The sequence below is a fragment of the Cannabis sativa genome, chromosome X (assembly GCF_029168945.1).
Source record: "Cannabis sativa cultivar Pink pepper isolate KNU-18-1 chromosome X, ASM2916894v1, whole genome shotgun sequence".
Taxonomy (NCBI): domain Eukaryota; kingdom Viridiplantae; phylum Streptophyta; class Magnoliopsida; order Rosales; family Cannabaceae; genus Cannabis; species Cannabis sativa.
Genome location: NC_083610.1, coordinates 68,133,512 through 68,144,742, shown reverse-complemented (window position 1 = coordinate 68,144,742; position 11,231 = coordinate 68,133,512). Strand labels below are relative to the sequence as shown.

Here is an 11,231-nt window from a genome sequence, read left to right as displayed (position 1 = left end):
ATTTTACGTATATTTTTTTAAAAAATCCCTTTCTTTTTTCATTTAGTTAATCAAAAAGTAACTAGATTTTTAAAACTATTTTTCTGACCATATCGTTACTCACTTAAATTAAAAAAAATGTTATCGTGATCTACTCTTTAATGTGATTATTTTAAGATATAAGAACATATAATTTTTTATTATTTCAAAAAAAAAAAACTATTGAGGTGCCCATGATACCAATCATATACTGATTGGTTACTATTAAATTATATTATATATTAAAGAAAATTTAATTTGTAATTAGTTTCTACTCTTTCTACAATAAAATAAACTTGAAGGTTACTCAAATGTATTTTAAATAATAAAATATTATAATATTACATAAAAATAACTAACTTATTATTAAGATATATACAAATAAATTTTAGAAGAAACCAAAAATGTATCTCAAATTATATACTATTTAGTTAACAAATCAAATTTATTTTTAAAATTCAAAATACTTATATAATAAAAAAAATATGAGCGACTAAATGTATATTACATTGTTTTAATTGAATATTACTATGAAGTATACTACTAAAAAAAACTATTTCATATATATGTTTACTATTTTAAAAAAGGTATATAAAATAATTGATAAATAAAAATAGTAGCTTATTATATTATATGACAAACTCATTAGTTTCGAAAATAAATTTTAAAGTTACCTAAATGTATTTTAAATAATAAGATAGCACAATATAACTTAAAAATAGCTATTGATTATTAAGATGTTTACAAATAAGATTTTAGATGTAACCAAATTGTATTTTAAATTATATAATTTAAAAGTAACTGATTAGTTTCTTATCAGCATCATAAATAACCAAAAGGTTACTTTTGAAAACCCAAGAAAATAATAAAAAAAAATGGAATTTGGGATTAATTTCGTTTTAGGAATATTATTTTAGAATTAAGGTATTTTTTTAATGACGTGGCAAAGTATTATTGTAATTGAGATTTATTAAGGTATTTTGGTAAATAATTTATATTTTAAGTATATTATTGAAAAGATTCCTAAAATTTTGTAGTGGACCTACCGAGTCCAATAAGCCTCTAATTAATAGGGCTGGGGCTTATGGGCTAAAAATGAAATTTGAATAACAAATATAAAAGAAAATAAGAGGATAATTCCACATTTTTCAAAGTTAATTAATGTTTAGAAAATTATATTACATACCTTTTTTAATGGAATTATTTCACAAAAATATAAAAACAACAAAAAAATTACAAAAAGACGGTTTCATAGAATTTTAAATATTTTTACGATTTTTTTTATTTTATTTACAGAAAATATAATTTTTTTATGTTGTAATCTTGTTAATCTGTTGTTAATTTTTTATAATATGTATGTTATTTTTTGTTGTTACTTTTATGTAGTTTTCTTATTGATTTTATGTTGTTTTCGTGGTATTTTTTAGAAAACCGTAAAAATGTAAAACAACATTCTTTGAACGTAAAAATGTAATTATTTTACAAAAAAATATGCCTTATGTAATTATTCATTTTTAAATTTGATGTCTTTAATTTTTATCTTTTCTTTCAAAATTTAATATTTTTACTTCTTTTTTCAATTATTATACTAATTTTACCCATATAACTATACAATAATTTTTATTTTTCTCTAATCAAAATCTTGCCCCAATTTTTTCACAAATCTACACATTCATCTACAAAAAATACAAATATATTATATTTAAAAATATGTCTTAGGACTTCCTTGTACAATGGGGAGAAACAAGAATGTTATTCTGGGATTTCTTAAAGACAAAATGCAGAAGCGTATTCAGAGTTGGGAGGGTAGACTCCTTTCAAAGGCCGGTCGTGAAGTGTTACTTAAAACAGTTGCTCAAGCTCTTCCTAGCTATGCCATGTCGGTCTTTTTGTTGCCTTTAGACACTTGCTCTGCTTTGGAAAGTATGATGTCTAAATATTGGTGGAATACTACTTCTCAAGACACCCATGGTAGCACCTGGATGAGTTGATAAGAGGCTTACGAAGAGTAAAAGTGATGGAGGTATGGGATTTCGTAGCCTTCATGACTACAATCTTTCTTTACTCGGCAAACAAGGCTGGCGCCTTCTTCTTAATGATCATACTCTTGTGGGACGTGTGTATAAAGCGAGATATTATCTTCAAGGAAATTTCCTTACTTCCTCACTTGGAAGCAACCCAAGCTTCATTTGGAAGAGCATCTTTGAGTCACAAGATCTAATTAAAACATGTGCTAGAATTCGTATTGGTTCGGGTCTAGATACTAATGTCCTCAATACTCCTTGGCTCCCATCAGATACGTCTCCTCGTGTGGAATCTGATCATCCTTCTCTGCACTCCTGCAAAGTCTATCAACTAATGAAGACTGATGTTAAAGAGTGGGATTCTGAAGTGTTATATGACCTTTTCAACTCAAGAGAAGCACAGATCATTCTCCAGATTCCTCTTAATAGCAATTCCATTGAAGATGTCTGGTATTGGAGCAAAGAACCAACTGGTTTCTACTCGGTGAAAAGTGCTTACAAGCACCTACAAGTTATAAAGGGTAATTGGTCCATGGATGATAATTCGAATCTGTGGAAGAATTTTTGGAAGATTAAAGTCCCTCCTAAAGTTCTCCACTTTGCTTGGCGTGTATTAACTGATTGTTTGGCAACCCGTGTTCAACTTCAAATTAAGCGAGTCCCGGTTCAGAATCATTATTTATTTTGCAACTCTGCAGCTGAGACTACCCTTCATTTGTTCCTTGATTGCCCTTTCTCAAAGTCTTGTTGGAACATATCAGCTGTGACAATTCCCCGGCCCTTCGACTGCTACCAGCTTTCTTGACTGGTTTACTGTAGTGTGGAATCGGCATAAAGGTGATGCCATTGAAGAAGTTTTAATGATCAGTTGGTCTATTTGGAAAGCCCGCAACAACATTGTTTGGAACAATAAAACAAGTACGGCTGCTGAAGTTGTTTCTACGGCACATCAAGTTCTTGGTCAATGGAAATTTGCTCAAAGCTGTCGCTTTGAGCCGCTGCACCTAAGCTCAAATAACAGTAGCAGCAACGATTATTGGACAAAACCAGCAGAAGGAATGATCAAGATTAATGTCGATGGTGAAACGTTTGAAGCCAACAATTCCTACGGGACAGGTTTCATTGTTCGGGACTCGAATGGAGCTGTCATTTTTGCATCTTCCTATTATTCGACGGGACTTTCAAGTGCACCCATTGCTGAAATGATAAGCATCACACTACAAGAATAATGGGTAATACCAACGCCACTATTACCAACGCCAAAAAGTCCTCATTAAAAGTGAGGGTATCAATAACGACACTTACTTGTCGTTGGGAAATATATTCAATTTTTTTTTTTTAAAAAAAAATAGTAAATCACTAACGACTTTTTTTTCAATAACGACAATGTCGTTATTGAAAAAAGCTTCAATAACGACATTGTCGTTGGGAAAAATTTTATTATATTTTGAAAAATGTCCGTTGCATTGGCGGCAAATTTCCCCCCTTTTTTTTACAATGTCGTTGGGGACTTCTCCAATATAAAAAAAAAATGCTGAAAATCCTATTTCATTTATCTCATCCCCTATTTCATTTATCTCATCCCCTATTTCATTTCAGCTAAAGAAAACCCATCCCCTCCGCCTCTCCCTTCAAAATCCGAAAACCCATCCCCTCCGCCTCTCCCTTCAAAATCCGAAAACCCATCCCCTCCGCCTCCCCACTCCGGTCGTCGACGTCCTTTGCTGCCACTGCCGGCTCTCCTCCGCCTGAAATAGCGTCGGCCAACCACCAGCGGCGAGTTGTGAGGTAATATCTCATTTTCTGTACGTTAAAATAATATATGTCATTATTAAAAATGCCTCTGGTCTAGGGATGTCAATGGTGGGTGTGGGGTGTCTCCATTTGCGTTCAGTTAACCATTTACTAATAATATATAGCCAAATCCGAAAAGACTACAACCTTCTAAGGCTGGGATGGGATGGGATTGCTTACCTCTTTCTTTTCCCAATGCCGTGGCTTAAGTTTAGAAAACAGTAGGCCTCACTTAGATCAAATCAGAAAATTTAAAGGTGATTTTAAATAACTCCATTATATAAGATTAAGGAAAAAAATAAAAATTCCTCCTAGAGCCGACATAGTGTTTTGTTACACCCATGGGGTGTTTTAGTATAAAAAGAATACTATAGATTATTTTTTGTTTATATATGTATTTGTGTTTATATATATTTTTGTTGTTTGAATTTTTGTAGCTATATAGTGTGTATATATTTTGATTTGTAAAATGTTATATAAGATTGTATTTGTTGTTTTTTTTTTCTTTTTAATTATATACATATATATAGGTGAATATTCTGAAATTATTATTTTTTTTTAGATAATATTTGTGTTTGTTTTTGTTATTGTGTAAATGAAATAATCTCTTAGATATATATATATATATATGCGGCTGTTTTTTTTTTTTTTATATATATATTTTTTAATAATTTTTTGGTTTAGTTTGATAATATGTAATATTTAAATATTTGAGATGTATTTGAAAATTTTTAGATTGTGTAAATCAGGTTTAAATTTTTTGGGTAGTTTAAAATATAAATGTTATTCTGCCCAAATTTTGTTAAAAATTTGAGATAATAAAAAAAATATAGAAGTTATATTTAATGAGGAAAATTATAAATTAATAATTATTTATAAAAATTAATGAAAATAATTTTAAAATTAAGTAATTTAACTAAATAAAATTTGTATTTTTTTGAAAAATAGTAATAAATAATTAAGTATTTAATAAATAAATTTTATTAGTTGAAAATAGATAATTAATAATTGAATAAGTAATGAGTTTAATAATTAATAAATTCTTACAATAAAAAATATTAATAAATAATTAGATTAATAATAAAAAAATAATCTAATATTTTATTAAATAAAAATAATTTAAATGAAAAATTAATATTTACTTTTAGTTAAAAATAAAAAAAAAAAAATTAGACATATTGAAGTTACATGCAATTTTTTTAAATATCAAACCTATACAATTTTTTAAATAATATTTTGATATATCAAACCTAGAAATTACATATATATATTCTTATGTGTATATAAATTAGTTTTATTATCATATGAAATGTATAAAAAGTGGTAATAAAATATATAGTATACTTATTTATGGGGATAATCAAGGTGCTAATGATCTAAGTTACTATTAATTAAAGTTTTTTTTTTGAAGGAAAAAAAATGGATGAATGAGTTGTATAAAAACATAAAAGCTCTGACATTGTTACATAATTCAAAAGGTTTTAGCATGTGTTTAGTAATGAGGTTTACCCCAATATATATATATATAGTTTACATATATCCCATTATGGTCTTGAGAAGTGGGACAAGAGCAAAAGGAATAAACTCAAATATATAAAATAATAAAATTCATAAAATATATAAAATATCATAAAATAATAAATAATTAAATATTTAATAAATAAGTTTTATTAGTTGAAAATAGATAATTAATAATTGAATAAGTAATGAGTTTAATAATTAATAAATTCTTACAATAAAAATATTAATAAATAATTAGAGTAATAATAAAAAAAATAATCTAATATTCTATTAAATAAAAAATTAATATTTACTTTTAGTTTAAAAAAAATTTGTTAAAATTTTGGGATAATAAAAAAATTATTGTTGAATATGATGACGCAGTCGCCTCAGACGTCTTATGTGTCAGAGCCTCGGATGCCACAAATGTCACGATGCCACAAATAGGACAGCAGACTTCTCAGATGATACCGACACAACAAGGGCAGCAGACATCTCAAATGATGCCGACACAACAAGGGCAGCAGACATCTCAAATGATGCCGACACTACATGTGCAGCAGACATCTCAGATGATGACAAGTTCGCAAATGCCGCCATACTACCCACATATGTCGGATGTTCCTGGAGATGCTAGTGATGAGGACGATGCTACTACAAACTTCTTTTTGAATTTTTATTTTAATTTAACAAACTATCGGTTTAATGTTTATTAATATTTTATGAACACTTATTTATATTTAAGTATGCAGTATTGTAATGTTTATGACTCACTTTTTATTGTAATATTAGTGACTCTAAATATTTACTTTTAGTTAAATGATTTCATATCTTAATTAACTAAATAATTTTATAAATTAATTAATTAATTAAATAATTTTTATAAAACTAAAAAAATTTTAAATTTAAAATAATTATTTAATTTAACAATTTTAATATAATATTATATATTAATAATTAATTAGAAATAATTTTAATATAATTATTTAATATTTTTTTTTTCGAAACACTCTTCAATGACGATATTGTCGTCATTGATAATAATATCAATGACGACAATGTCGTTGTTGATGTACTCAGATTTTAAAAAAATTAAATAAATAAAATATTATTCCCAACGACAATGTCGTTGTTGATAATTTTCATTCCCAACGACTTCAAAAGTCGTTGTTGATAATCGTTTTTACCAACAAACTATTCCCAACGACTTTTTACCAACGAAATGTCCTCATTGATGAGGAATACTGACGAAAACAGGGGTTTTTACCAACGAAATTTGTCCTCATTAATACTCATTTTTCTTGTAGTGTCAAAGAGGCCTTAAGCTGAATAAAGGCGTCTAATTTGTCGGAGTGTATCACCATTGAGACTGATTGTCTCACGGCTGTCCAAGCTTTGCACTGTCAGCTTGATAGGCCTTCTTTATTTGGAGTTATCGTTCAAGACTGCAGAGTTATTCTTTCTCTTTTGTCTAATGTTTCAATTAGTCATGTTAAGCGATCTGCTAACAAGGCCGTCCACTGTTTGGCTCGTGACTCTTGTTATTGGTCTGGTCATAATTTTTTGGAGAGTAATCTTCCTAGTACTCTTAAATGTTTTGTAATTGCGGATTTGGTTTGCTAATAAATTATCCATTCCCATTCAAAAAAAAAAATATATCTTAGTTATGTAAGAGTGTGAAGCTAATTGTATACAATACTTATAAAAAGTTATATATTTAAATTAAATTCGTCAACTTCTCCTTATATTTTTTTTTAAAATATAAATATTGCCACATGTGATATTATTCATGATAGTTTATGAAGATGTATAACATTGTTCAATAAAGAAAATAAAAACAAATGAATGAATGAATTAGAAATATTAATGATACACTATATCCATTTAATAAAAATAAAAAACAAAAAAAAAATACAATTTATTATACAAAGAAGGTTAAACTAAAAAATGAATAACTAATTATATATTAATATTGGAAAGTACATATAAATTATGACTAAATGTCTAAATGTAGTTTATTAATTTCAACAAAGCCATTAATATAATTAATTGCACCCCTCATAAAATATAACGGGGTAGTTTATTGGACAGTAGTGTTTAGCACATGTCATCGCGATTAGTTAGTAATGTTCTCTAAAAATTATTACATTAAGTAATTTATAACTCGATACTTAATTAGTGAGTATGTTTAGAAGTGAAACTCTTGTCTGGATCAAACGCCTGATTATACTCTCCAACTCTACCTCAATACATTCAATAGTTATCTTCACAGCTACCAATCTCTTATTAGCACTATGAAGCTCCATAGAATCATAAATATCTTCACTACTGTAATTACTCACACGTTTGAACTTGGAGTTATAACCAAGAAAGGATGACGCTTTAGCCGATTTGATCTGGTCAAGCCAAGGCTTGTCAATAAGGGAAAACAAAGACTCAACAATAGAGATAGTGGTCACTCTAACTTCTTTCAACACATCAACGACAATAGAAAGATTGTCGTTTAAAGATGATAATGATGATGGAACGAGTAGTACAACCTTATTTAATGATCCCTTGAGAGAGTTCAAGCAATTGATAGTCTCTTTCTTCAATTTCTTCCTGTAACAATTGTAGTCTGAGATTTTGTTTTCGATATCGGTTGTTAATTCCCCAATGCTTAATCGTCTCAACGTGAATTGAAGGTCTTGGAGATGTTCTTTCACAAGTAAAAGAACATCTTTTGAAACACCACACACATCCAACATTCTCAAACATGCTTCTGAAACTTCGTAAACCCTTTTCTGATCTTGTCGTTTGTTATAATCAACCACAACTGAGTATCGTAATAAGTCGTTTGCTGTGTTTTGTAAGTTTCTCAATCCCTCAAAATTCAATCGTCCCATATTATATATATATATATATACGTTTCTTTCTTTTCCTTTTTTTTTTATAATGAGAACGAGAAAAAGGGTATGAATATGTATGTATGTGTGTATATATATGTAGTGGTTTTTAGAAATATAGAAGTAGATGGATTGAAAGGTTGAAACCTGGTCTAGCTTTTGGTGTTTCTACATGTAATGTTTGAAGCTTATATATAATGCTGATCATAATATTCGTATATATATATTCAGATCTGAGATCTTGATCATTTAGAAATAAAGGATAAGGAAAGGAAGGATCGTTTGTAGTACGGACGAGGATACCAGCTAAGATTATGAGACCATGTTTGTCTCGGGGGAAGGTTCGTACGTATATACGTATATATATAGTCATATAATATATATTTAGGATTTGATATATCATATATATATATAGAGAGAGAGAGAGAGAGAGAGAGAGAGAGAGAGAGAGAGGGGGAGAGAGAAAGAATTAGAATCCTCGTGTGTATAGTTGTTTGGATACGTTATACAAAATAAATATATATTTATAAATTTTGTTGTTGATATGTATGGCGACTGATACATGCACGAAGAAGAGTGTAACAGCTTAATTAAGTAATTAATTGATTTTAAATCACCTGAAACAGACAAGAAATTTAAATGGAAATATTTAAGTAAGGGTTAGAAAATAATAAACGAGAGTACTTTGTCTGGCAGTTACAGCTGTTCATGCAGGGTTTTGTTTTGGTTGTGTGTACGACATAGAATCTGAGATTAAGATTTCAAGATTTCTAATAAACAAAAGGGCTGGTTTGCATGCATATAAATAAGGATAGACATATGGACTTTTATTATATCAACAAGTTCGTGTAAGGTTCCCATTTACAAATTATTAGGGTGACTATTCAATGGTTACATTTTTATTATTTTTATTGTAATTATATTTTTCTTTAAGCTGTAATAGCAGGTTACTAATAGTAGACTTTCTTTTTTTAAATTTAATTAATTATAATTAATTATTTTCTTAAAATAATTAATTAAATAGTAGACATTCTTTTTTTAGAATTATTTAATTATAATTAACTATTTTCTTAGAATAATTAATTAAATATTTAACAAGACTTCTTTTAGCAATTAAATATTTATATTTAAATCCTTACTTGAATTATTTTAATAATTAAGCCATTTAATTATAATATTTACAATAAAATTTATTTTTTTTACAAAAATTAAACTTTTTTTGACACAAATTAAAATTCTCTTCTTATAATAAATTTTCAAATAATTAATTATTTTTAAATGATATTTAATTATTTTGTTACAATTATATGAACTAAGTATGATGTCTCAAGCTAATCAATCGATAACAAGTGCAGCCATTTTTTTTTCTAAAAAATCCTTCAACTTATTTCATTTTTTACTTTTTAAATATTTAAATAAAAAAAATTAAATAATTAAGTGTAATAATTTAAAATTAAGATTACAAGTATAATAAAATTTAAATTATGAAATTATATGTGTATAATTTTAAATTATAGAAAGTTTTGCTATAAAATTTTAAATAATTTCAGTATAAAAAAATAAATTGCTAAAAGATCCTTATATAGTAATAAATTGCAAAAAAATTAATTAATAATTATAATTAATTTAATTTTAAAATATAATTAATCTTAATTAAAGTTTTATAAGGAAATAAATGATTAGGTTACTTTCAGGTTACAAGTTATTTATTATTTATTTTTATTTAATTTCCAAATTAATAACAACCATTTAATAGTAATCCAATGGCTTAAAAAAATGTAACCATGATAGTTACAATAAAAATGTAACCATTGAAACCTCTTCCTAATTTATATATATATCTATTTTATATAAAGTGTGTCTATATATAACTGAATTCTTAGTTGACTTTTTATTTATATTTAATAAAATAATAAAATATTATTTATATTTAATAAAATAAAAATAAAACAAATCCCATTAATATTTGAAGTGATATTTGATGCTAATTATTCGAGAGTCATAACCCTCTTTCTTTCTTTATTCGAGAGTAATATATAGGTAAGTTTTGATTATATAATTGGGATCTGGAGTTTCGTTTATTGAGTATTATTTCTATATGGTATACTATTTAGAAATTGGTTTGTATAATGTCGTTTTCTTCTTGTGAATTTTTCTATATGGTATACTGTTTAGGAATGCCGGAGACGGTGGCCCATGAGTTAGCAAGAGTAGCTCCGGCGAGGTGGAGCTGGCCAAGGTGGCCAGCGAATATGACGGAAATAAGTGGAATCAAATAGTAGAAACCGTTGGTGATTATCATAGGAAGAGAAAAGAGAACTTCTTGTTTGGCCTCCTCTGTCTCAAACACTTTGTTCCATCATTTTCCTCTGTTAACTTCATCTCCTTCCACCTTTATCAATGGTTCCCTCGCATCAGAGTTTCCCATCTTCTTTTCTAGATGTGGTATCGCAGTACTATAAAGCACTCAAATTCAATGTATATATATATATTTATATCTGAAGGTGATTCACGTTCGAAAGTTATTTGGTCGAGTTTCAATTTCTGGGTGCTTGTAGTTATAGCTTTTTAGGTGGCGAAACAAACAGCCCTTCGTCCTCTTCAAAGTCATCCAACTCGAGCCCCTTTCGTTCTCTTCGAGGACCGGCCTCCACCATCACCTCCATGCCGATGAGTTGACTAATTTCCGCGAGCATGTCCATTCCGGTAAAGTTTGGTACGTACAATATACTTTACCGTAGCTTTTACTTCTAAATTCTTTATTCCATAAAATTTAGATTAGCTTATTTTTTTTACTATGAATTATCATCAATGTCTCATGCTTTGGCATCTACCGTCTTCTTCTTCTTTTTTTTTAATCCAATGAATGACATTCATTTTTGTATTTTACTTGATGAATTGCGTTCACTTTTATATATTACTAATTAGAGTTTGTAAGAATCATCATTTCAATTAAAATTAGGCTTAACTGCTTGATTTGTTGAGCTGGTATTGTATATAACAATTGAGT

The 11,231-nt window shown here is 27.8% G+C and overlaps 2 protein-coding genes across 2 annotated transcripts; one reads left to right on the top strand and one right to left on the bottom strand.

The window, feature by feature from the left end:
- The first annotated feature begins 1,698 nt into the window (after positions 1–1,698).
- Positions 1,699–6,157, top strand: LOC115723996 (uncharacterized). Its single transcript, XM_061105636.1, has 2 exons — positions 1,699–3,830; positions 5,721–6,157. The coding sequence occupies exon 1, from the start codon at positions 2,044–2,046 to the stop codon at positions 2,845–2,847; it is 804 nt and encodes a 267-aa protein (XP_060961619.1). The 5' UTR covers positions 1,699–2,043; the 3' UTR covers positions 2,848–3,830; positions 5,721–6,157.
- Positions 6,158–7,438: 1,281 nt separating this feature from the next.
- LOC115723972 (uncharacterized) lies at positions 7,439–8,353 on the bottom strand. The gene has a single exon (XM_030653433.2). It carries the CDS (start codon positions 8,219–8,221, stop codon positions 7,508–7,510), a length of 714 nt encoding a protein of 237 aa, XP_030509293.1. The 5' UTR covers positions 8,222–8,353; the 3' UTR covers positions 7,439–7,507.
- Positions 8,354–11,231: the final 2,878 nt, after the last annotated feature.

Coding starts and splice junctions, on each gene's coding strand:
- LOC115723972 (XM_030653433.2), bottom strand. CDS start 8,221: ATGGGACGATTGAATTTTGAGGGATTGAGAAACTTACAAAACACAGCA.
- LOC115723996 (XM_061105636.1), top strand. CDS start 2,044: ATGGGATTTCGTAGCCTTCATGACTACAATCTTTCTTTACTCGGCAAA.